Source organism: Heterodontus francisci, chromosome 4 (assembly GCF_036365525.1).
Source record: "Heterodontus francisci isolate sHetFra1 chromosome 4, sHetFra1.hap1, whole genome shotgun sequence".
Taxonomy (NCBI): domain Eukaryota; kingdom Metazoa; phylum Chordata; class Chondrichthyes; order Heterodontiformes; family Heterodontidae; genus Heterodontus; species Heterodontus francisci.
This window is the reverse complement of record NC_090374.1, coordinates 22,089,593-22,116,603: the sequence shown is the minus strand read 5'-3', so window position 1 is coordinate 22,116,603 and position 27,011 is coordinate 22,089,593. Positions and strand designations below refer to the sequence as shown.

Below are 27,011 nucleotides of genomic sequence, written 5' to 3'. Positions count from 1 at the left end.
GATAAATATTAAAAGTAGTAGACAGCAAAAATGCTCAAAAAAATACCTCACACTTGTACAAACAAAGGTGTAGAGAAATAACTAATACATAGCTTGGAATTAGACCTTATATACAGTGAAGATTACATTACCAAATTGACTGCCTGAGGATATAAACTTCTAAAGACTGAATTCTGAAGAGATGTCTTCCATAGACGAAGGGAAATTTTAATTGAGTGCGGAGGTTGAATGAATGAATAGAATTAGATTAACAAAATGCAAAAGCTACACTGCGAGCCCATTGAGCAAATCCATGATTAAGCTGTACAATTTGGGAAGACTGCAAATTCAATGCCCATCTATGCTGAATGAGATGATCTCAGGCAGGGCAAAGAGAGGGCTTCATTTGGCCTCAATGCTCTTGGTTAAGGAGTAGAAGGGAAAAATATGGTCACTTCTCTCGTGCTATCCAGCAGTAGAAAGTGTCTATGTGTAGATATAGGTGAGGACAGAATGAATTTGGCTGTGACAGGTCTCCCCAAATGGTTAGGTAACTGATGGCAATACTTATGCAGAAAAAAATATCAGCACAAGTCCCCCTTCTGGAGCGAAAATGGTGACTTGCAAATTAATCCCCCACCCCACTCCATTACATTACCACCAAAACATTGTACCACCAAAAACCACCTGTAAATCATCTGATTTTTTAGTATCTGCAATAGTACACTGCAAATCTACTTACATCTGCTTGCCCAATTATTAATTCAGCCCACGTTTTCCACTGAGGACATTCGTTTCTTGCTTCAAACGTTGTCTCATTGGATCCCCAGCAGCACTGTTCATGATTAAACCACAATGCGTTCAGACATATGCCTTCCTTTAAATCAGTCATCCAGTCTGCAGCAATATCTATTAAACCAGCCAAGGCACCTGAAAATCATTAGATGTCATATCTTTAGTTAGCTCTATTCAACTTAAAAATGAGCGATTTATTGCTCCACCCCTTTATAATTAGCACAAGTCATGAAATAGTCACTTTCTTGTCAAATCTCAGTTTTTGCACGCGACAAGAAGGGAACAGGTGTAGGTTACTCAGTACCTTGAGCCTGCTTTGTCAATCAATTTGATTATGGCTGACCATGTCAACATCAGGCAAGTGTATTTTACTGGAGTTCAGCCAATTGAAAAGACAGGGCTCTCTCTCTGTGTCAGCTGTCCCCACCACCGCACCCCACCCCCGCCAAATGTAAACACCTACAGCTGCACAAACCATCAAGAACGTGAGTCTAGAAAATTGCCAAAATGAGGGTTAAGACCATGAACCTTAAAAAGTAAAGGTTGGCTGCTGGCCTCGTGCATTTGCAACCTGAGTCCCTGTATTATGCACCAGAGCCTAGCAATTAAAAGTCTAGCAATCTGACCAGAATGCATAAAAGGAGGAGAGTTTCATATGGAACAAGAAAGCTCAATAACTCCTTTCAGTTGTCATGACTTTTTTTTTTGCAAATACTTCCCTCAAATTGAGGAATAAACTCAGGACCAAAAGATGTAAACACAAGATAGAAATACCCCAGTGCCTTTAAACAAATGGTATTCAAGGCAGACTACTCGAGTGTCAGTGCTGCAAATGAAACATCAATGGGCAAGTGGCAAAAACATATTCCATTAAATAGTTCTATAGTGGAAGAGGAAACTTAATATCGTTAGATAGTTTCTTCCACTGGCAGGCACTGGAGGAATGAAAGCCAGGAGAGTACACTTACGCACAACATACTTTCTCTACTTTTCTCATTTTAGTAACTGCTTTTATTTATATAGTTCCTTTGATGTGGAGGAACGTCTTCAGATGCTGCTTGAAGGCGTAAGGAAAAGCTGACACCAAGCCAAGGGAGGAAAGATTAGAATGTGTCACTATAAGTTTTCAAAGAGTTGAGATTTAAGAAGAATCTTGAAGAAATAGCAGGAGGGGGTGAGGGAGAAGGGTTTCGTGCAACACATTTTAATAGGTACAGTGCTTCAGTCAATCCAGATCACCTTAAGCTGGGAGGGGGGAGGGAAATTATTCTGGTATTAGATATCTGACTTTAATAACTACCAACATTAAAATTAATGCTCCAGAATGTATGAGCTGTCTCTGCATTTCCAGAATCTTCGGAATGGATCAGAGACCCAAATTGACAGATCTCATTAAGATAGAATGCACTGCAGGTAGGCTGTATCATTGCATTTTTTTTGGTTTTGTTTTCTTCTTCTGAAACTTATTATGGATCTTAAGAACTCACTAAATACAGTAACAGAAATAGTAATAAAGAATATGTCATCAATGTAATAACTCAGGTACTAGGTGATGTAAATATAACAAGGAAAATAATGGATCTGTAGACATCACAGATGAAAGTGATTGAAGATTTGGGACGGTTAAATCAACTTTAGTACAGCTGGCAACATCAACAATTTGTGTTTATATAGCGCCTTTAATGTAGTAAAATGTCCGAAGGCATGTCACAGGAACGCTATCAAACAAAACCTAACATCGAGCCACAGATGAGGGCATTGGTCAAGGAGGCAGGTTATAAGGAGCGTCTTAAAGGATGAAAGAGAGGTAGAGAGGCGGAGAGGGAATTCCATAAGCTTTAGGGCCTTGGCAGCTGAACGCATGGCTGACAATGGTGGAGTGATTAAAATTGAGAATGCTCAAGAAGCCAGAATTGGAGGAACGCAGTTATTTCACAAGGTTGTAGAGATGGAGGGGATTGGAGAGATTAGGAGGACTTTGAAAACAAGAACGAGAATTTTAAAATCAAGGTCTTGCTTTATCAGAAGCCACTGTAGATCAATGAACACAGGGGTCATGTGATGGGTGATGGGACTTCATGCGAGTTAGGATATGGGCAACAAAGTTTTAGATGATCTTAAGTTTATGGAGGGCAGATGATGATGGGAGGCCAGCCAGGATTGTGTTAGAATAGTTTAACGGTAACAAAAGCATTTCTACACGGGCTGTTTCAGTATCTGAGGAGTTGCGAATGGTGCTGAACATTGTGCAATCATCAGCGAACATCCCCACTTCTGACCTTATGATCGAAGGAAGGTTATTGATGAAGCAGCTGAAGTTGGTTGGGCCTAGGACACTACCCTGAGGAACTCCTGCAGGCTCCTTTGACAGCACCTTCCAAATCTGCAACCTCTACCAACCAGAAGGACAAGGGCAGCAAATGCATGCACCTGCCCTTCATGTTCCCCTCCAAGCCACACACCATCCTGATTTGGAACTATATCAGTGATCTTTCACAGTCGCTGGGTTAAAATCCTGGAACTCCCTTCCTAACAGCACTGTGGGTGTACCTACCCCACATGGACTGCAGCGGTTCAAGAAGGCAGCTCATCACCACCTTCTCAAGGGCAATTAGGGATGGGCAATAAATGCTGGCCTGGCCACAGCCCATGAATGAATTAAAAAAAAGTAGCGGATGAGCTGAGGGAACGGCGGAGTCGGTCAAGGTTTCTGAGGTGGAAACGGTCGGTCTTAGTGAAGCCGGGTATTTGCGACCGGTAACTCATCTTGGGGCGAAATACAAGACCAAGGTTGCTTCAAGTCTGGTTTTCAACCTCAGATAGTTGCCAGGGAGTGGGATGGAGTCAGTGCCGAGGGAACAGAGTTTGTGCCGAGGCCAAAGACATTGCTTTTGGTCTTCCTAGAAACCTCTACTCATCTAGCACTGGATGTTAGACAAGCAGTCTGACATTTTAAAGACATGGCGGTGAGGTAGAGCTGAGTGTTGTCAACATTCATGTGGAACCTGATGCTGTGTTTTCGGATGATGTTGCCAAGGGCACCATGTAAATGAGAAACATGAGAAGGCCTGGGATAAAACCCTGGGGTAACACCAGAGACAAAGGTGCAGGAACAGGAAGAGAAGCCACTGCAGTGATTCGCTGGCTGCAGCTGGATAGATAAGAATGGAACCGGTCAAGTCTCGTCCCACCCAGCTGAACAACGATGGAAACACGTTGGAGAAGGATGGTGTGATCGTCAGTGTCAACAGTTACAGACAGGTTGAGAAGGACAAGGAGGGATAGTTTACATATTCACAGTGACATAGGATGTCATTTGGAACTTTGGTAAGAGCCATTTCAGTACTGAGGTGGGGCAGAAACCTGATTGGTGGAGTTCAAACATGGAGTTCCGTGAAAGATGGGCACAGGTTGGGAGATGACAGCACATTCAAGCGCTAGAGAGGAAAGGGCCGTTGAAGATGGGGTGGTAGTTTGTAAGGACAGAAGGAACAAGGATTGATTTTTTGAGGAAAGGGGTGAAGAAGGAGAAAGGGCCAGTACCTGAGGAGCTAATATTAGCCAACATGGAGGCCAGGAAGTGAAGTCGGGTTGTGAGCAATTTAGTGCGAACAAGGTCAAGCGAGTAGTTGGTTAGTCTCATGGACATCCCATTTCTAACTCTGATTTCACAGAGGACATGAGGAGAGGTCAGAAAGATGCAAGTTCAGGGCAGGCAGGGAAGGAACAGAGGCAGCTGAAAGGATGGATTCAATCTTGTAAGTATTCTATCTTACGGTAAGCATGTTGTGCAGCATATCAGTGAACTTTCTATTTTAATGAATGTGACACATCATGATCATGACACACATCACACAGAGTAAAGTATTCACAAGTACAGAGTGGAATGACAGCCTTTTTAAATCAGTGCTAGAAGACTGCAGCTACTTACAGAAGCTGTGAACTATGAACAAGAACTATTTTATTGAATTTCAATCTCCTTGATGGTTCTTTTTGAAGTTTTAACAAATTTTGGAAACTGAGTCGCAACTAAATATAAACACAGCACCACGATTTTGACTCTTTCCAAGTGCACCAGATAAATCACACATTAAAACCATCCACTTAAAGTTAATTAACCAGGCTTGCACAAGTAGTTTCAAATCAGAACACTGACACTACTGCTTAATTTGCATCCATCCAGAAATTCCTGTTATTGAATCTAATTAGTTATTACATTACTAGTTAAAACTAACCCAAAAGTATATGAAACAGCTCAACTCAATAGCAAGAGTAGTGCCTTCTTGTTTGGTACCCACCCAAATCCCACACCTCTGAATCTGACCCCATCCAGCTCCCCAGGGGCTCACTCAGGATAAGGCCAATGATGTGTGGGGTCAGAATCCTGAACACTATCCATCACCAAGACATCCCATTTCTAACTCTGCTTTCGAAACCCTTATTGACACATTACCTCCAGAGTCATTGGCCTCGAGTTTCATCGGGCTGAATTTTCCAGGCCCTTTGAGGATGGGCTAGGAGGTGAGAAGGCTGGCAAAATGGCAGGGGAAGGCGCAGGGACGGTAGCCCAATGTCATCCCCTGCCACGTCATATCGGCAATGGCAGGACGATTGGTGGCTTAGATGCCCACTGGAGGCAAATTGGGCCACTTCACTTCTTCGCAGGCATTTTGCCTGTACCAGGAGGGTCTGCCACCGTGTGGAGAGACTGGCCAGTGAACCTCGTGGTCTCCCAGCAGTTTCCGGTAGGGGGAGGGGGAGACACTCCTTGATGGGTACTCAATGGCCCATGGAGGGCTCCCCCGCCAGTAATGGAACCATCGGCGCTCAGGGGCCAACACCACCTCCCCCACAATGCCAATCACCGGGGCCTGCCTGCCTGCTTGGCCTCAACATCCCCCAACACAATTATCAATATTCAAGGGCGCCATCTCTCTGGAGTTGCAGCCTCAGCAATGGCTGTGGTGCTGCTGAGCTGTCAGCCCTATGATTCAGCCGGCAGCTCTCGGGGGCGGACTGCTGTCCTTAATTGGACAGCAGCACCCTAATTGGCTGCCACCTGCAATATGCAGTCCCCAAGACCCGGCAGTGGGATTCCCTGTTAAAGGCAAAATTCAGCCCATCATTCACAAATTCACAAAACTCTGACTTCCCCCTTCTTCTCCTGCAGTGTTTATTCCTCTCTCGCCTTTGTCTTTGCAACCTTCATTAGCTTCCATCCTGCAACATACTGATTTCAAAATTTGTCTTCTCATCTACAATCCTGCCCCACGAACATACTACCATGCCCTCTCCAACCTCCACAATCACTTTCAGCCTTATATTCTAGCACGCTTTCTCCATTCTTCAATTCTGGCCTCATTTTCAGCCCCCTCCCTCTGCATTAGCCATCCCAACCGACAACTCTTTCCTCTTCTTCAAACCTACCTGATTGATCTTTGAAGTGTCAGCTTGGCTCTGTGGAATCCATGTCAAGTGAGCCAGAAGGGCTCAAGTTCCTCTCCAAAACTTGAGCATATAATATAGTAGGAGTACAGTACTGAGTAAGTGCAACAATGTCACAGGTGCTACCTATCAGGTGAGTTTGAATCAGTGCCACATATGTGCGTTCCGGTCAAAGAGTCATTATGGCGTAGAAAGAGACAATTTGGCCCATCAAATTCTTGCCGGCTCTCCGTAGGGCAATTCAGTCAGTCCCATTCCCCGCTCTATCCTTGTAGCCTTGCTAGTTGATTCCCCTCAAGTGCCCACCCAATTTCCATTTGAAATCATTGATCATCTCCGCTTCCATCACCCTCGTAGGCAGCGAGTTCCAGGTCATTCTACTCGCTGTGTAAAAAAGTTCTTCCTCGCATCCCCCCTGCATCCCTTGCCCAAAATCTGAAATCTGTGTCCCCTAGTTCTTGTACCATCAGATAATGGGAACAGCTTTTTTTCGTCTATCTCATCTAAAACTGTCATAATCTTGTACACCTCTATCAGATCGCCCCTCAATCTCCTTTGCTCCAAGGAGAACAACCCAGCTTCACCAACCTAACCTTGTAGCTAAATCCCACATCGCTGGAACTATTCTGGTAAATCTCCTCTGCAACTTCTCAAGGACCTTCACATTCTTCCCAAAGTGTGGTGGCCAGAACTGGATGCAAAACTCTAGTTGTGGCCGAATCACAATTTAAAAGATCTTCACAGAATAATACAGTGCAGAAGAGGCCCTTCGCCCATCGAGTCTGCACCGATGCATCAAAGACACCTGACCTGTCTACCTAATCCCATTTGCCAGCACCCTATTAACCTGCCCTTCTGCCTTCAGAGATCTATGGACAAACACACCAAGGTCCCTTTGTTCCTCGGAACTTCCCAATGTCAAGCCATTCATTGAATACTTCCGTGTCATATTACTCCTTCCAAAGTGTATCACCTCACACTTTTCAGCGTTAAATTTCATCTGCCACTTTTCTGCCCATTTGACCATCCCGTCTATATCTTCCTGTAACCTAAGACACTCCACCTCACTGTTAACCACTCGGCCAATCTTTGCGTCATCCGCGAACTTACTGATCCTACCCCCCACATAGTCATCTATGTCGTTTATATAAATGACAAACAATAGGGGACCCAGCACAGATCCCTGTGGTACGCCACTGGACACTGACTTCCAGTCACTAAAACAGCCATCTGTCATCACTCTCTGTCTCCTCCAGCTCAGCCAATTTTGAATCCACCTTATCAAGTTACCCTGTATCCCATGTGCATTTGCTTTCTTGATAAGTCTCCCATGTGGGACCTTGTCAAAGGCTTTGCTGAAATCCATGTAAACTACATCAACTGCACTACCCTCATCTCCCTCTGATCTCCCTCTGACAAAGCCATGCTGACTATTCCTAATCAAATTTTGCCTCTCCAAGTGGAGAAAGATTCTCTCCTTCAGAATTTTCTCCAATAGTTTCCCTACCACTGATGTGAGACTCACTGGTCTGTAGTTCCCTGGCTTATCTCTACAACCTTTCTTAAATAGTGGGACCACATTAGCTGTTCTCCAGTCCTCTGGCACCTCCCCCGTGGCCAGAGAGGAATTAAAAATTAGGGTCAGAGCCCCTGCAATCTCCACCCTCACCTCCCACAGCATCCTGGGACACAAATCGTCCAGACCTGGAGATTTGTCCACTTTTAAGCCTTCCAAAACCTCCAATACCTTGTCACTCCCTATGACAATTTGCTCAAGAACCTCACAGTCTCTCTCTCCAAGTTCCATATCTACATCCTCATTCTCTTGGGTGAAGACAGATGTGAAGTATTCGTTCAACACCCTACCAATGTCCTCTGGCTCCACCCACAAATTTCCCCCTTGGTCCCTAATGGGTCCTACTCTTTCCCTGGTTATCCTCTTCCCATTGATATCGAATATCTTGGGATTTTCCCTACTTTTACCAGCCAGAGCTTTCTCATATCCTCTCTTTGCTCTCCTAATTGCTTTCTTAAGCTCCATCCGACACTTTCTGTACTCCACTACTGCTTCCATTGATTTGCTCTCCTTGTATTTGCTAAAAGCCTCTCTTTTCCTTCTCATCATACCCTGAATGTTTCTGGTCATCCATGGTTCTCTGGGCTTGTTGCTCCTACCTATTACCCTAGAGGGAACATGTTGGGCCTGTACCCTCCCCATTTCCTTTTTGAATGCCCCCCACTGCTCTTCTGTAGATTTCCCAACAGGTAACATTTTCCAGTCTACCTTGGCCAGATCCTGCCTTATTTTACTAAAATTCGCTCTACCGCAATCCAAAACCTTTTTTTGCAACTTGTCTATTTCTTTCTCCATAACAAGCTTAGATTGTACCATGTTGTGGTTGCTATCACTAAAATGCTCCCCCACCAACACATCAACCACCTGTCCGGCTTCATTCCCCAGAATTAGGTCCAGCACTGCACCCTCCCTTGTTGGATCCTCTACATATTGAGCTAAAAGGTCTCCTGTATACATTTTAAGAACTCCACTCCATCTAAGCCCTTAACACGATGATTATCCCAATTAATGTTGGGAAAGTTGAAATCACCCAATATAATTATCCTATTATTTTTACACATCTCTGCAAATTGCGCACATATTTGCTCCTCAATTTCCCGCTGACTATCTGGGAGTCTATAATAAACACCTAGCAATGTGGCTGTCCCTTTTTTATTCCTAAACTCTACCCACAAAGCTTCATTTGATGCCCCCTCCAAGATATCATCTCTCCTTACTGCAATAACTGACTCCTTAACTAATATTGAGAACAAAGAACAAAGATAATTACAGCACAGGAACAGGCCCTTCGGCCCTCCAAGCCTGCGCCGATCCAGATCCTCTCTCTAAACATGTCGCCTATTTTCTAAGGTTCTGTATCTCTTTTCTTCCTGCCCATTCATGTATCTGTCTAGATACATCTTAAGAGACTCCATCGTGCCCGCATCTACCACCTCCGCTGGCAATGCGTTCCAGGTGCCCACCACCCTCTGCGTAAAGAACTTTCCACGCATATCCCCCCTAAACCTTTCCCCTTTCACTTTGAACTCGTGTCCTCTAGTAATTGAAACCCCCACTCTGGGAAAAAGCCTCTTGCTATCCACCCTGTCTATACCTCTCATGATTTTGTACACCTCAATCAGGTCCCCCCTCAACCTCCGTCTTTCTAATGAAAATAATCCTAATCTACTCAACCTCTCCTCATAGCTAGCGCCCTCCATACCAGGCAACATCCTGGTGAACCTCCTCTGCACCCTCTCCAAAGCATCCACATCCTTTTGATAATATGGCGACCAGAACTGTACGCAGTATTCCAAATGTGGCCGAACCAAAGTCCTATACAACTATAACATGACCTGCCAACTCTTGTACTCAATGCCCCGTCCGATGAAGGAAAGCATGCCGTATGCCTTCTTGACCACTCTATTTACCTGCGTTGCCACCTTCAGGGAACAGTGGACCTGAACACCCAAATCTCTCTGGACATCAATTTTCCCCAGGACTTTTCCATTTACTGTATAGTTCACTCTTGAATTGGATCTTCCAAAATGCATCACCTCGCATTTGCCCTGATTGAACTCCATCTGCCATTTCTCTGCCCAACTCTCCAATCTATCTATATTCTGCTGTATTCTCTGACAGTCCCCTTCACTATCTGCTACTCCACCAATCTTAGTGTCGTCTGCAAACTTGCTAATCAGTCCACCTATACTTTCCTCCAAATCATTAATGTATATCACAAACAACAGTGGTCCCAGCACGGATCCCTGTGGAACACCACTGGTCACACGTCTCCATTTTGAGAAACTCCCTTCTACTGCTACTCTCTGTCTCCTGTTGCCCAGCCAGTTCTTTATCCATCTCGCTAGTACACCTTGGACCCCAAGCGCCTTCACTTTCTCCATCAGCCTGCCATGGGGAACCTTATCAAACGCCTTACTGAAGTCCATGTATATGACATCGACAGCCCTTCCCTCATCAATCAACTTTGTCACTTCCTCAAAGAATTCTATTAAGTTGGTAAGACATGAGCTTCCCTGCACAAAACCATGTTGCCTATCACTGATGAGCCCATTTTCTTCCAAATGGGAATAGATCCTATCCCTCAGTATCTTCTCCAGCAGCTTCCCTACCACTGACGTCAGGCTCACTGGTCTATGCCCCCTCCTCCTTTACCCCCTCCTCTGTCTCGCCTGAAGATTCCATATCCCGGGATATTGAGCTGCCATTCCTGCTCCTCCCTCAACCATGTCTCCGTGATGGCTGCTATATCACAATTCCACGTGTCAATCCTTGCCCTTAACTCATCCTTTTTACCTGCAATACTCCTGGCATTAAAGTAGAGGCCTTCCATCCTGGTCTTACTCCCTTGAAACCTACTTCCGCTGTATTCCCTCTGACTTGTTTGCTTTCCTGTGTTTAGCTGTGTCCCTATTCTGCTCGGAGTCTGCATCCCCTCCCCCTGCCAAATTAGTTTAAACTCCTCCCAACAGCACGAGCAAACCTGCCAGCAAGGATGTTAGTCCCCCTCTGGTTCAGATGTAGACCGTCCCGCTTGTACAGGTCCCACCTTCCGCAGAAACGGTCCCAGTGGTCCAGGAATCTAAAACCCTCCCTCTGCACCAACTCTTAAGCCACGCGTTCATCTGTGCTATTCTCCTATTCCTATACTCGCTAGCACGTGGCACTGGGAGTAATCCAGAGATTACAACCCGAGAGGTCCTGCTTTTTAGTCTACTGCCTAACTCCCTGAATTCTTGATGCAAGACATCATCCCTCTTTCTACCTATGTCATTGGTACCAACATGTACCTCTGCCTCATCACCCACCCCATTCAGGATGCCCTGCAGCCGTTCAGTGACATCTTATAACACCATTAAAGAGAATCGAGGGAGTTCTCCTGGCATCATGAACAACATTCATCTGTCAGCCAACTAGAAACAAAGTAAAACCATTATTGCTGTTTGTGGAACCATGCTTTGTCCATATTGGCTGCTGCGTTTGACTCAAGTAGCTTTTTGGCTGTGAAGTGCTTTGGGTGAGCTGGGGACATGAAAGGCTTGGTATAAATGCAAATTCTCTCTTTGGATTTTCAAAGGCATTGTCTTGATGATCCACCAAAGCTTCGGCAGGAGATCATGAAAACCCCAGAGAAATGGCAGATACACCATTCAAGCTGTTCCTTCAGGTTTTCCGTGGATTTTCCGCCAAAGCAAGTGACAATCTGAATAATCCCAGTGGAATTTCAATCTTTGTCATTATTCCTACCCCTTCCCTCTGCTCAATGTCCAGTGGTTATCACCTCTGTGAAACACGTTGGAGCATTTTATTACATCACAAGTAAAAGTTGTTGATGGCACTCCCATTTCAATCCTCCTTTCATAAGTTTGCATAATGAAATTTCCAATTGTATAAAAGCACAATGAGACTGGAAGTGGAAGTATAAACCCTGTTGACAGTGATGCCAACACTATTAGCTACTAAAATGCATCACCCTTCTTGCACCCCCTCATGCAAATATTTAAATGACCTGAAGTTAGCAACATAATTGGTCTTTGTAGCACCTGAAAATTCTGTAAAAGACAATTCATGGCCCAGATACTTCTGAGCTTGAAAATTTGAATATGACCATCATACCATAAAAGCTTCAATACTTAGACTACTGGAGGAAAATAAGACTGGCAAAGACAGAATATGAAAATAGTCAACATAAAAGGGAACCCAAAGATCTTCTCCTGGCATGCAAATAATAAGCGGCTATGAAGAGGTGAAGTGGGGTCTAGTTAGGGACCAGGAGGGTAATATATGCTTAGAGACACAGGCTTGAATACTTAATGAGCACTTTGTATCAGTGTTTACTAAGGACGAGGAATCTGGCAAAATATCGGTACAAGTGGAGAGAGTAATTATTCAGAGGGATGAGGTACTGGAAAGACTGACTATGCTTAGTGTAGATAAGTCACCTCATCCGAAGGGCTTGAATCCCAGGTTCCTAAAGGAAGTGGGGGTGAAAACAGCGGAAGGGTTTGCCACAATCTTCCAATCTTCCCTACATACGGGGGAGGTGACAGAGGATTGGAGAGTGGCAAATATGACACCCTTATTCAAGAAAGGGGATAAGGACAGTCCTAGCAACTACAGGCTAGTTAGTTTAACAGCTGTGGTGGGTAAGGTTTTAGAAACAATAATCGGGTGAAAAAATCAACAGGCACCTGAAGAGGTCTGAGTTAATTAAGGATAGCCAGCAGAGATTTGTAAAATAAAAGCAAAATACTGCGGCTGCTGGAAATCTGAAACAAAAACAAGAAATGCTGGAATCACCAGAAGGGTCACTGACCCGAAACGTTAACTCTGCTTCTCTTTCCACAGATGCTGCCAGACCTGCTGAGTGATTCCAGCATCTCTTGTTTTTGTTACAGATTTGTAAAAGGCAGGTCATGCTTGACTAGCCTAATTGAATTTTTTGATGAAGCAACAGAGAAGGTTGATGAAGGTAAAGTGGTGCAGTAGAAACAAGAAATGCTGGAAATAGTCAGCAGGTCTGGCAGCATCTGTGGAGAGAGAAGCAGAGTTAACGTTTCAGGTCACCTGAAACGTTAACTCTGCTTCTCTCTCCACAGATGCTGCCAGACCTGCTGACTATTTCCAGCACTTGTTTTTATTTCAGATTTCCAGCATCCGCAGTATTTTGCTTTTATTATTGTAATGTGGTGCATGTTGTCTATGTGGATTTTAAGAAAGCACTTGATAAAAGGCTAGTTCAGGCTCATGGAATAGGAAGGTCAGTATCCAATTCGATAAAAAATTAGCTCAAAGGCAGAAAACAGCGAGTTGCAGACAAGTGACAGATGGAATTTAATACAGACAAGTCTGAGGTGATGCATTTTGGCAGAAGGAATTGTTGCTCTCGCTACCCCCAAAGGACCATAGACATCTTTCCCCATGAGGGAGAGACAGTTGATGTATAGCTTGAGGGTCACCATTCCTCAAGCATGAGGCAAGGCGAGGAGGCAGGCCTCCATGAACTGCTACACCCGGTACGGAAATTGAACCCACGCAGTTGGCGTCTTTTTACAGCACATTCTACCCGTCTAGCCAACTGAGCTAACCGACCCCCCCTAGAAGTAAGGGAGAGGCAATATATATTTAATGGCACAGTGCAAAGAGTACGCAGGAACAGAGGGACCTAGGGGTGCATATGCATCGATCTTTGAAGGTGGCGGACACATTGAGAGAGTGGTCAGCAAAGCATATGGGATTTTGAGCTTCACAAAGAGAGGCACAAAGTAAAAAAGCAGGGAAGTTGTGCTGAAACTTTATAAAGCTCTGGTTAGTCCCCAACTAGACTATTATGTAAAGTGCTGGTTACCAGAGAAGGAAGTGAGGGTCCTTGAGATGGTGTAGCGGAGATGGGGAATTTTAATTACAAGATTAGGTTGGAAAAACTGGGGTTGCCTCCCTTGGAGCAAAGAAGATTGAGGGGAGATTAGATAGAGGTGTACAAGTTTATAACAGCCTTAGGTAAGTTAGACAAGGAAAAACTGTTTCCATTTACTGATGGTCAAGGAATAGAGAACACTGATTGAAAGTTTTGGGCAAGAGATTCATGGGGAATGTAAGGAAGAACATTTTAACGTAGCGAGTGGTAATGACCTGGAACTCGCTGCCCACGAGGCTGGTGGAAGCGGAGACGATCAATGATTTCAAAAGGAAATTGGATGGAAACTTGAAGGAAATAAACTTGCAGAGCTGCAAGGATCAAGCCGCAGAGTGGGAGTGACTGCATAGCACGTGGAGAGCTGGCATGGACTCAATGGGCCGAATGGCCTCCTTATGTGCTGTAAATGATTCTAGGACTATGACTTTAACTGAACTACAATTCACATTAAGATGATCTTCATCAGATATCTTTGTGATCTGTGATGCTCTTGAGATCTCCTTACCTGATGCCAGACCAGTCAGCGTTACAACCAGCCATCCCGACCAAGCATCGTACAGGCTTTTTATAAACTCCCATACAGAATCTTTCTTCTTGCTGGTAATCTGCAATGAATAAATATAGAATTCTATCACAAAATTGTTACAGCACAGAAGGAGGCCATTCAGCCCATCGCGTGCACACAGGCTCTCCGAATGAGCAATTCACTGAATGCCATTTTGTCGCCTTCTCCCCAAAACCCTGAACATTTTTCCTTTCCAGACAACAATCTAATTCCCTTGTGAAAGCCTTGATTGAACCTGCCTCCACCATACTCTCAGGCAGTGCATTGCAGACCTTAACCACTCGCTGCATGAAAAAGTTTCTCTGCATGTCGTTTTTGCTTCTTTTGCCAATCACTTTAAATCTGCGCCCTCTTATTCTCGATCCTTTAATGAATGGGAACAGTTCTTCCCTATCCACTCTGTCCAGACCCCTCATGATTTTGAATACCTCGATCAAATCTTGTCCCAGCCTTCTCTTCTCCAAAGAAAACACTTTTCTTTATTCATTCATGGGATGTGGGCATCGCTGACTCGGACAGCATTTATTGCCCATCCCTAATTGCCCTTGAGAAGATGGTGGTGAGCCACCTTTTTGAACCACTGCAGCCCTTGTGTGGTAAGTACACCCACAGTGATGTTCAGAAGGAAGTTCCAGGACTTAGACCCAGCGACAGTGAAGGAACGGCGATATAGCTCCAAGTCAGGATGGTGTGTGGCTTGGAGGGGAACTTGCAGGTGGTGGTGTTACCATGCATTTGCTGCCCTTGTCCTTCTAGGTGGTAGAGGTCGTGGGTTTGGAAGGTGCTGTCTAAGGAGCCTTGGTGCAATGCTGCAGTGCATCTTGTAGATGGTACACACTGCTGCCACTGTGCGTCGGTGGTAGAGGGAGTGAATGTTGAAGGTGGTGGATGGGGTGCCAATCAAGCAGACTGCTTTGTCCTGGATCGTTTCGAGCTTCTTGAGTGTTGTTGGAGCTGCACCCATCCAGGAATGTGGACAGTATTCCATCATTCTCTTGACTTGTGCCTTGTAGATAGATGGTAGACAGGCATTGGGAGTCAGGAAATGAGTTACTCGCCGCAGGATTCCCAGTCTCTGACCTGCTCGTGTAGCCATGGTATTTATATGGCTACTCCAGTTCAGTTTCTGGTCAATGGTAATCCCCAGGATGTTGATAGTGGGGGATTCAGCGATTGTAATGCCATTTGAATGTGTCAAGGGGAGATGGTTAGAATCTCTCTTGTTTGAGATAGTCATTGCCTGGCACTTGTGTGGTGAAAATGTTACTTGCCACTTATCAGCCCAAGCCTGGATATTGTCCAGCTCTTGCTCAATTTCTGCATGTACTGCTTCAGTATCTGAAGAGTCGCGAATGGTGCTAAATATTGTCTAATCATCAGTGAACATCCCCACTTCTGACCTCATAATTGAAGGAAGTTCATTGGTGAAGGAGCTGAAGATGGTTGGGCCTAGGACACTACCCTGACAAACTCCTGCAGTGATGTCCTGGAGCTGAGATGATTGGCCTCCAACAACCACAACCCTCTTCCTTTGCGCTAGGTATGACTCCAACCAGCGGAGAGTTTTCCCCGATTCCCACTGATTCCAGTTTTGCTAGAACCCTGATGCCATATGCAGTCAAATGCTGCCTTGATGTCAAGGGCAGTCATTCTCACCTTACCTCTTGCATTCAGCTCTTTTGTCCATGTTTGAACCAAGGCTGTAATGAGGTGAGGAACCCAACTGAGCGTCACTGAGCAGATTATTGCTAAGCAGGTGCTGCTTGATAGCACTGTCGACGACACCTTCCATCACTTTACTGATGATGGAGATCAGACTGATTGGGCAGTAATTGGTGAAGTTGGATTTGTCCTGCTTTCTGTGCACAGGACATATCTGGGCAATTTTCCACATTGCCAGAGAGATGCCAGTGTTGTAGCTGTACTGAAACAGCTTGGCTAGGGGAGTGGCAAGTTCTGGAGCATAGATCTTCAGTACTATTGCCAGAATGTTGTCAGGACCCATAGCCTTTACAGTATCCAGTATCTTCAGGTGTTCCTTGATTTTACATGGAGTGAGTCGAATTGGCTCAAGACTGGCATCTGTGATGCTGGGGTCTTCAGAAGGAGGCCGAGATGGATCATCCACTCGTCACTTCTGGCTGAAGAATGTTACAAATGCTTCAGCCTGATCTTTCGCACTAATGTGCTGGGCTCCCCCATCATTGAGGATGGGGATGTTTGTGGATAGAGTCCCAACATCTCCAATCTATCTTAATAACTGCAGTTCCCGTCCCTGAAACTATTTTCATGAATCTTTTTTGTACTCTTTCCAATGCTTTCACAAATTTCATACAGTGCGGCACCCAGAACTGGATGCAATGCTCCAGCTGATTCCGAACTAGTGTCTTATACAAGTTCATTCCTCTTGTACTTTATGCCCCTATTAATAAAGCCTAGGATACTGTATGCTTTATTAACTGCTCTCCCAACCTGTCCTGCCACCTTCAATGTTATGTATTTTATTGTACATTAGGATTATTTGCCACACAATACTCAAGCTTCCGACACAGTATAGAGATCACAAGTAATACACATAATTTCATAAAGTGTTTTCCTGCAGTTTGACCACTCTGAACATTTTCGAATTCACGCTACAAATCAAGGCTATGGGCCAAGTGCTGGCAAATGGGATTAGGTAGACAGGTCAGGTGTCTTTAATGCATCGGTGCAGACTCGATGGGCCGAAGGGCCTCTTCTGCACTGTATTATTCTGTGATTCTGATTCTGAAATCCAGATGCAAGGTGAAAATATGCCTCAATGTAAACATGTGATTAACTCACATTTTAAGGAAACCAAGGCTGCACTGATGAACACAGACAGCACTTGCTCTTCATAACCCACTTCCAGAGCAATCTGTTGTACTGTTACTTACCTTGCTTCAAAGTATGAGCACTTACCTGCTAGGACAGTTTCAAATCCGTGACTGGCAGCGATATGCAAGCACAGACATGCATACACCACCCCCAACAAGAACCTATATTTATATAGTGTCTTTAATGTAGCAAAACAACCCAAGGCACTTAGCAGGAGTGTTACCAAACAAAATTTGGCACCTAAGTATATATTAGGAAAGGGGGTTATATAGGTTTTCAAGAACGTCTTAAAGGTAGGAAAAAGAGGCAGAGAGGTGGTGAGACTGCAAAAAGTCTGGTTCAGGTTCAGACAGTTGCCAGGTAGAGGGATGGAGTGGCTAGTTTGGGTACAGTTAGTGACATGAACCAAAACAATGGCTTCAGTCTTTTTTAGTTGCAGGAAATTTCTGCTCACCCAGTAGTGGATGGTGTACAAGCAGTTTGACAATTTAGAGACAGCTGGTGGCGCGGTAGAGCTAGATATTATCAGCATAAATGTGGAAACTGACATTGTTTTCGGATGATGTCGCCAAGGGGCAGCATGCAGGTGTGTGTGCGAGCGAGAGTGTGAGCAAGCAAGAGAGAAAAAGAATGAGAGTGAAAGAGTGAATGAGAGAGAGTGAAAGAGTGAGTGAAAGTGAAAGAGTGAGTGAGAGAGAGTGAGTGAGAGTGTGAAAGAGTGAGAGAGAGTGTGTGAAAAAGAGAGAGAGTGAGAGAGTGAAAGAGTGAGAGCGAGAGTGTGTCTGTGTGTATGTACACAGAAATGTTCTTACATCTGCAGCATAACAAGAAAGTGCTTACATTCCCATCCTTTCTCCTTCTTCTCCGACACAATTAGCAGTAAATTTCTCTAATGTGCTGATAATATGCTCAATCCATTCATACACTGGCCTTACAAGGGTGTTTATACTGTAGGTTCAGTATAATTATAGTGACTTAATTGCCTAATTTGGCAGATGTGTGGGACAGAAAAGCAAGAAACACTGGCAAATGAGAAAGGGGAATGTGAAAAAAGGCACTTCAACTCTCAGCCAAAGAGCAGCTCATGTCCAGGTAGGAGCTCTCACAGATGTAAAATAAGCACATCAGGAACCAGCAGTGTAAGCACTCCCCTTAGACCGATGCAAAAGCAGCTTTCAATTTTAAACTTACAAATGTTTGAAGAGAAATATTTGTTTTCCACCTCAAAGATATACCAGGAGAAATGAAAATAAAACTCCAATTTCTGCAAGTGTATATGGACCAATAACCAATATCACCAAGCGCTCATGAAAATTATAGGTAGCCCCTTAATTTGGCTGAAGTTAAAAGGGATCTCGTGATCTGATTGAACAAATAGAAACTATAAGCAAGGAAAGTAAAAGAATGGGAGTCATCCAAACTATTCTAACATGCCCCCAAATGGGTGATCAGTCAGCAGCATAAGCAGTAGTGTGAGAGCATGTTGTCTGACATTTCAAGCTAGGATTGTGCACAGCGAGAGATTACTCGGCAGAAAAAAGTATCAAATCTACCATTGCTTCTGCTATTCTTTACTGTCTAAAATGAATCTGATTCTGCTGCTGTTAGTTCTAAAAAAAATTCTAGTTATGGAATTCAAGCTACATGGATGATGGACAAAATGGGGTAGAAATTTGTTTTGGGCTGCAGCGCGAAACGGGCAGTATCGATTGCCTGTTATTGAGTCACTGAGTCATTTATGGCAAAGAAGGAAGCCATTCAGCCCATCAAGTCCATGCTGGCTCTTCACAGAGCAATCCTTATAAAGCTCTAGTTAGGCCCAAACTAGAGCATTGCTTTCAGTTCTGGTCACCACACTTCAGAAAGGAAGTGAGTGTCCTTGACAGATTGCAGATCAGATTTACCAGAATGATTCCAGGGATGCGGGATTTTAGCTACAAGTGTAGGCTGGAAAAACTAGGGTTGTTCTCCCTGGAGCAAAGGAGATTGAGGGGAGATTTGATAGCGGTGTACAAGATTATGGCAGGCTTAGTTACCTTAGACAAGTAAAACCTGTGCCCATTAGCTGACGGTGCAAGAACTAGGGGACACAGATTTAAGGTTTTGGGCAAGAGATACAGGGGGACGTGAGGAAGAACTTTTTTTTACATAGCGAGTTGTAATGATATAGAACTCACTGCCCACAAGCGTAGTGGAAGCAGAAACAATCAATGATTTCAAAGGGAGGATGGGCACTTGAAGGAAATAAACTTGCAGGGTGAAGGGGATCGACCGGGGAGTGCTGTGTTGAGCCTGGTAGGCAGTTCCACGACAGTCAATCCGATACCGCCCATTATGTGCCACAGCTAGAGATGAATTTCTACCCCACTGGTTTTTAAAAAACAAAATAAAAATGCATTGTGCATTTTTATACATTATCACGTGGGGTGTTGGGTGGCACAGTACGTTAGCACACTGCACTTTATTTCATTGAAACTGGGTGGTACAGTGGGTTAACACTTTTTTTTTTTACTTCTCTGAAACTTAGTGGCACAGTGGATTAGTTCACTGCCCTCTTTTTTTAAACTGGAGACTGGGTGGCACTGTGGGATAACACACGACCCTTGTACCACTCTGAAGCAGAGTGATACAATAACTTAGTTCACTAACATTTTACCATAGAGTGATTATGGCATAGGAGGTCGGCATTCTGCCCATCGAGTCCATGCGGGCTCTCTGTAGAGCAATCCAGTTAGTACCATTTTCCTGCTCTATCCTTGCAGCCCTGCAAGTTTATTTCCCTCAAGTGCCCATCCAATTTCCTCTGAGGATCATTCATCGCCTCCACTTCCACCACACTCATAGGCAGCGAGTTCCATATCATTAAAACTCGCAGTGTAAAAAAAGTTCTTCCTCACACACCCCTGTATCTCTTGCTCAAAACATTAAATCTGTGTCCCCTAGTTCTTGCACCCTCAGCTAATGGGAACAGCTTTTCCTTGTCCACCTTATCAAAAGCTGTCATAAACCTGTACACCTCTATCAGATCTCACCTCAACCTCCTTTACTTCAAGGGGGTCAACCTGACCTCATCTAGCTAAATTCCATCATCCCCAGAACTATTCTGGTAAATCTCCTCTGCACTGCTCAAGGACCTTCACATCCTTCCTGAAGTGTGGTGATCAGTACTGGATGCAATACACTAACCAGACCTTTATAAAAGGTTCAGCATAACTTCCCTGCTTTTGTACTCAATATCTCTATTTATGAAGCACAAGATACCATATGCTTTACTAACTAATTTCTCAATATGCCCTGTCACACTCAAATTTGGTGGTACAGTGGGTTAACAAACTGCCTTTTTATTTTTCCAAAACTGAGTGGCACATTGGGTAAGCATCGTGATCTTTTATCTCTGGAACTTGGATCTGGAGCCTCTCTACTGATTAGTAAGCGGAGGAGGGTTTCATCTAATTATTAGCATCCCATGTGATATAAATTTCAACACTTTCATTCAGGGTGCCAAAGGGCGTGGGATGATCACACTAAACTATCCCTAATTAGCAGTAATTGTCAATTTACCCCAAAGAGCTCAGAAACATGACTCATATCAGGAACACTGGTGGGAATGCACTGGGGTAGAGTAGGACCTTTACTTAGCAGCTAACTGTGCTACAGACAGTGCTGACACAGCCTGTCTGAAACAGGCACATGTTTCATTTTGCAGTTCGAACGTGATGTGTCTTGATGAGCACAAAATTATCATACCATCTACAGTCTCCTCTTTAAGCAAGTAAATTGCTCCCAAATTTCTGCCAATGCTACTAAATCTGAGTATAGTTCACATGCTCAAGTTTTCACTCAACATGTCTTCGGTGCACTCAGACTTTCCCTAAGCAACCCTGTCATGAACCTAAATTCTAACACTCCATGGCAGTGCGCTAGAAAACACAGAGAATACCAACACATTCCCTTCTTTGTATGCAGGCATTGACAAGACAGAGAAGTCAAACTTTGATGCAAGTACAATTGCCATGATGCCCCACACGCTGAGATAAAAATTAGCTGAACTGTGTAGATATGTGACGCTTCAGAATAAATTGTGGATTCATTTCAAACTATGTATTAGTGAAATGGAGACTGTTTCAGTTGATACCGTGGGGCAATTAAGTGAAAGTTTCATCTGACTATACTCTTGCAAATGAAGCAATTTAAATGCTTCCTCTGCCATTACCATTTGCACTGAGACATCTTTATTAACATGCTCTATATTCGAGACACCAGTCTGTCATTTCATACTCACCACTTGGTAGGACATATAAAATGACTGCTTTTATTGTAAAACTATTTAAAATTCAGTCAGCTTTGCAAAACAAAACTTTTTGTGCTCAGAGTGCTTGCTAAATGTTAATGCATTGCAATCACTTTCTCTGTGGTTTTAATAGATCTGACTTCATGATTCCCTGCCTGGGAGGTGCCGAGGCACACATACTTTTTTAAAATTCTTTCAAGGGATATGAGCCTCACTGGCAAGGCCAGCATTTGTTGCCCATTCCAACTGCTACTGAGAAGATGGTGGTGAGCCACCTTCTTGAACCGCTGTAGTCCATCTGGTGCAGGTACACCCACAATGCTTTTTGGGAGTTCCACGTGCCATGCAGGCCACCACCTGCCAAGGATGAGACATTACCAATTTCACGACATGAACATTAAATTTCAAATTGTTGCTGGGAAGAATAGAAGGCCTGTGACAAGGGGTTGCCAGGCCCCTAGCTGGAAAGACATTTTTGCATATTGACAGTGTGGAAGAAAGGAGCTATTCCCTGCTCCAATACAATCCACAAACAGACGTGGTCCAACCAGTTAGTCACATAACTAACTTGCTTGGCAGTCTGGGTTTTTTTTCTGAATTGTACAGTTTTGAACTGAGAGCCTGAAAAGAAAGTAGAATGCTCCTGGACTGAAGACCTCCCATCTCTTTCTCACCAGCTTCTGAATCCATTAAAGACACACCACACCCAAGCGAGAAAAGTCTCCTTCAGAGAACAAGGTTTAAGAAGAATACTGGGCCCCAACAAAAAGCAAGATCTACCTACAAGCAAGGACTTTACAGTGAGCTCGAAGACCCATAACAAAAACTTTTCAGATATTGCCTCAAACTGTTACACTTTATTTCTGTCCCCATCTGCATGCGTGTATCGCATATACATGCTAGCGTGGGCGCATCCTGTATCCGTAGGCGTTAACCGAATTAGAGTTTAAATTTAATAAAATTTCACTTTTCTTCTTGAAACCCAAGAAAGCCTGTTGGTGCTAGTTTCTTGGCCTTATAATTGGAAAGTGGTGAACAAGGATTCACCAAGGGGGAGTTAAAACAGTGTGTTTAAAATTAAACCTTGTTACAGTAAGACCAGGTGAATGCTGAAAGGGACCCCAAGACCTCTTTCTCATCTGGTCGCAACAGAAGTTTAGGTGCTAGCATCCGGAATTTACCCACATACAAATAAGAGAAATTGGAAGTGGGAAGCCAAATTGTTCCCAATCAAAAAGAGCAAGTTTTCAATACAGGTTTTCTTGTGGTTGTATGTGCTTGAATACAAACATATCTGCAACTGAAGCTAGTGACTCCCCAAGCCAGGGTGAAGTAACTTGGGATGTTAAAAGCACTTTCTATGAAGGAGCTGAGGAAAATGGCTGAGCAGTGTGGGATCACAGTACGTGGCAAGGTTAGGATGTCTGAACTCCTAAGGTTAGTGGCCAACCATTTTTCCCTAGAATCTGAAGAAGCAGAAACAGGTTAGAAGCAGATTCCGACAGGGTACTGTTAGCAAAGATACAATTGGAACAAAAGAAACTTGAATTAGAGGAGAGGGAGAAAGAGAGAGCCTTCCCGAAGGAATGTGAAGAAAAAGGAAGACAGGAAAAGGAAAATGAAAGGAAAGAGAGAGAAAGAGAGAGAAAGAGAGAGAAAGAGAGAGCAAAAGAGAGAGCGAAAGAGAGAGCGAAAGAGAGAGCGAAAGAGAGAGCGAAAGAGAGAGCGAAAGAGAGAGCGAAAGAGAGAGAGAAAGAGAGAGAGAAAGAGAGAGAGAAAGAGAGAGAGAAAGAGAGAGAGAATATTCCAGAAAGAATGCGAAGAGAGTTAAGGCGGCTTGAGTTAACTAGGGGGCCAATATGGAGCAGTGTAATTCAGGGCTGGGTACAGAATTGTTTAATCCCAAAATTCAATGAGGAAGATGTGGAGGATTTTTGTGTTCTTTCAGAAACTGGCAAAGCAGCTAAAATGGCCAGCTGAGACCTGGTCTCTTTTACAACAAAGGAAGCGAACTGGAAAAGCCCATGAGGTTTATTCCCTGTTGCCAGATGAGAATTCATCAAATTTTGAACTGACAAAAAATGCCATCCTCAGGGCAGATGAATTAGTACCCAAAGCCTATCGCCAAAAGTTTATAACCCTCAAGAAGCAAGCTAATCAAACTTAACTAGAGTTTGAAAGAAGTAAGCAGCGGCTTTTGACCAGCGGCTGAGGGCTCTTCAAATATAGCTCAGCGATGAGAATCTCAGGGAAGTAGTTCTGTTAGAGGAATTTAATAACTCTCTCCCGCTCGCCATAAAGACCCATGCAGCCGTTCTGGCCAAAGAGTTTGCTTCAATTTATAAGTCAGTTTCCCAGGGGTAAACCTTTCCTGATCACTACCACAAATCTGAAAAGGACAAAGGGTGGGAAGGTGATAGAAGCCCAGGCAGTCCTGGCAGAGAAAGGAAAGCAGGAGACACAGGGGGACCTCCTCCAACCAAACAGGATGGTGCTGTGAGCAAGACTGAAACCCTGTGTGCTTCCACTGTACTCCACTGACATATTAGCATTGAAAGGGAGGAAATATTAGCTGTTTTAACAGGCTTAAAAGTGAATAAATCCCCGGCTCAGATGAGATGTATCCCAGGCTGTTATGTGAGGCAAGGGAGGAGATAGCAGGGGTTCTGATACAAATTTTCAAATCCTCTCTGGCCACAGAATAGGTACCAGAGGACTGGAAGACAGCGAATGTGGTACCATTATTCAAGAAGGGTAGTAGGGATAAACCAGGTAATTGCAGGCCAGTGAGTCTAACATCAGTGGTTGGGAAAATATTGGAAAAAATTCTGAGGGACAGGATTAATCTCCACTTGGAGAGGCAGGGATTAATCAGGGAGAGTCAGCATGGCTTTGTCAGGGGGAGATCATGTCTAACTGACTTGATTGAATTTTCCGAGGAGGTGACTAGATGTGTCGATGAGGGTAAAGCAGTAGATGTAGTATGCATGGATTTCAGTAAGGCTTTTGATAAGGTCCCGCATGGGAGATTGGTTAAGAAGGTAAGAGCCCATGGGATCCAGGGCAATTTGGCAAATTGAAACCAAAATTGGCTTAGTGGCAGGAGGCAGAGGTGATGGTCGAGGGCTGTTTTTGCGAGTGGAAGCCTGTGACCAGTGGTGTACCACAGGGATCGGTGCTGGGGCCCTTGCTGTTTGTAGTGTACATTAATGATTTAGATGTGAATATAGGAGGTATGATCAGTAAGTTCGCAGATGACACGAAAATTGGTGGTGTTGGAAACAGTGAGGAGGAAATCCTTAGATTACAGGGCAATATAGATGGGCTGGTAAGATGGGCAGAGCAGTGACAAATGGAATTCAATCCTGAGAAGTGTGAGGTAATGCATTTTGGGAGGACTAACAAGGCAAGGGAATGCACAATGAATGGTAGGACCCTAGGAAGTACAGAAAGTCAGAGGGACCTCGATGTACTTGTCCATAGATCATTGAAGGCAGCAGCACAGGTAGATAAGGTGGTTAGGAAGGCATATGGGATACTTGCCTTTATTAGCCGAGGCATAGAATATAAGAGCAGGGAGGTTATGATGGAGCTGTATAAAACGCTAGTTAGGCCACAGCTGGAGTACTGTGTACAGTTCTGGGCACCACACTATAGGAAGGATGTGATTGCACTGGAGAGGGTGCAAAGGAGATTCACCAGGATATTGCCTGGGCTGGAGCATTTCAGCTATGAAGAGAGACTGAAAAGGCTAGGGTTGTTTTCCTTGGAGCAGAAAAGGCTGACGGGGGACATGATTGAGGTGTACCAGATTATGAGGGGCATTGATAGGTTAGATAGGAGGAAACTTTTTCCCTTAGCGGAGGGGTCAAGAACCAGGCAGCATAGATTTAGGGTAAGGACAGGAGGTTTAGGGGAGATTTGAGGAAACATTTTTTCCACCCAGAGGGTGGTTCGAATCTGGAACGCAATGCCTGAAGAGGTGGTGGAGGCAAGAACCCTCACAACATTTAAGAAGTATTTAGATGACCACTTGAAACGCCACAGCATACAGGGCTACGGGCCAAGTGCAGGAATATGGGATTAGAATAGTTGGGTGCTGTAAGGCCGGCACAGACATGACGGGCCGAAGGGCTGTTTCTGTGCTGTTTAACTCCATGACTCTATGACTGTAATAAAGCAGGGCATTTAAAAGCTGACTGCTGGAAACTAAAGGGAAAACTGGTAGTGTTAGTCAGGGCACACCCACGCAGTGAAGTCAGGAACCTGATGGAAATCACAGCACAGAACAAGCTGTGGCTTTAACTGCAGTAAGAGCCCAGGAAGTCTACGGCTGCAAGTGCAGGAAAATTTAATAGGGATCCTGAGGGTTATCAGCGTTTTGTGGCCAAAGGGAGAGTAACCCCATACCCCGAGAGTGGGGCAAGCAAGCCCATAGTGATTCTCAGGGACACAGGGGCCACTAGATCCCTTTTACTGGGAAAAAGCCTGAACTTTCCCCCAAAGAGTGCAGTGAACACCTAAATGGTGGTGAATGGTACTGGAGTGCAGTGTATGCCTGTACCTGTACACCAGGTGGACTTGGAGTGTGACTTAATTTCAGGACCGGTGACCGTAGGGATTGTCCCTAGTTTGCTCCTAGGTAATGATCTGGCGGGGGTGAAGGTGTGAGGCCCCCCAGTAGTGAAAGACAGACTGCAGGAGGTCAGAGAGACAGGGCAGTTGCGGGAGACGGTCCCCTGAAGTTTCCCTGAATGTGTCATGGATCAGGCCATGATCAAACCAGCTCCTCCAGAGGAGACAGTATTGACACTGCAGGCAGATGACCATGAGGTCTGGCTGTCGTAGACTTTCTTTGGAAAGTTAGGAGACCCAGGGAATGAATTAAATGGATTTTCCCTAGTTGAGGCTCAGCGAGCCGACCCAGAATTCTAAGAGTTAGCACAGGCTGCCCCGTCTGAAAGTGAAGCACAGGGAGTTCCTGATTGCTACTATTTAAAGAATGAGATACTGATGAGGAACTGGAGTTCTTCTCACAAACCTGAGGACAAAGAGTGGACAGTGGCTCCCCAGATAGTGGTGCCGCGGAGGTACCAGGGAGAAATATTAAGAAGGGCCCACGAGACTACAGTGGCTGTACATGCCAGTATACGAAAGACCAAAGCCCACATAAGACAGCAGTTTGACTGGCCAGAACTCCAAAAAGATGTGGTGGAGTACTGCAAGAGTTGCCACATGTGCCAGGTTGAGGGGAACCCCCAACCGACAGTGTGAGGAGGACCTTCCAGCAGAGGGCTGGTGAACTGTAAGGGACCCCCGCTGAGAACAAAAAGGGATGGGAAGGCACCAGGTTGGCAAAAGGTTAGGCAGGGAAGGGGAAAAAGAGAACAAGAGGGCAGAGTAAAGGAAGTGCAGGAAGAATCCCGGATGAAAATCCCGACTATCCGGTCAGCCAACCCCGGAAAATGTGAACAGTTAGACCCCACATCCTCCTACGTAAATACAGACTCAAGAAACACCCCACCAGAGTTGCTAACAGCATTTACAGGAACCTGAAGAGGCAAAGAAAGACCTCTTGGGGGAAGAG

General features: G+C 44.6%; 1 protein-coding gene across 6 annotated transcripts in view; it reads right to left on the bottom strand.

Annotated features, from left to right (window-relative positions):
• The window catches only part of clcn3 (chloride channel 3), a 235,118-nt gene that overhangs the window by 82,090 nt on the left and 126,017 nt on the right, over positions 1–27,011 (bottom strand). For all 6 annotated transcript variants that reach the window (XM_068029278.1, XM_068029283.1, XM_068029280.1 and 3 more), the window contains 2 exons: positions 14,218–14,317; positions 722–909 (listed from right to left, as the gene is read on the bottom strand). In XM_068029278.1, coding sequence (XP_067885379.1) covers positions 722–909; positions 14,218–14,317 — 288 coding nt within the window. The remainder of the gene's footprint in view (positions 1–721; positions 910–14,217; positions 14,318–27,011) is intronic.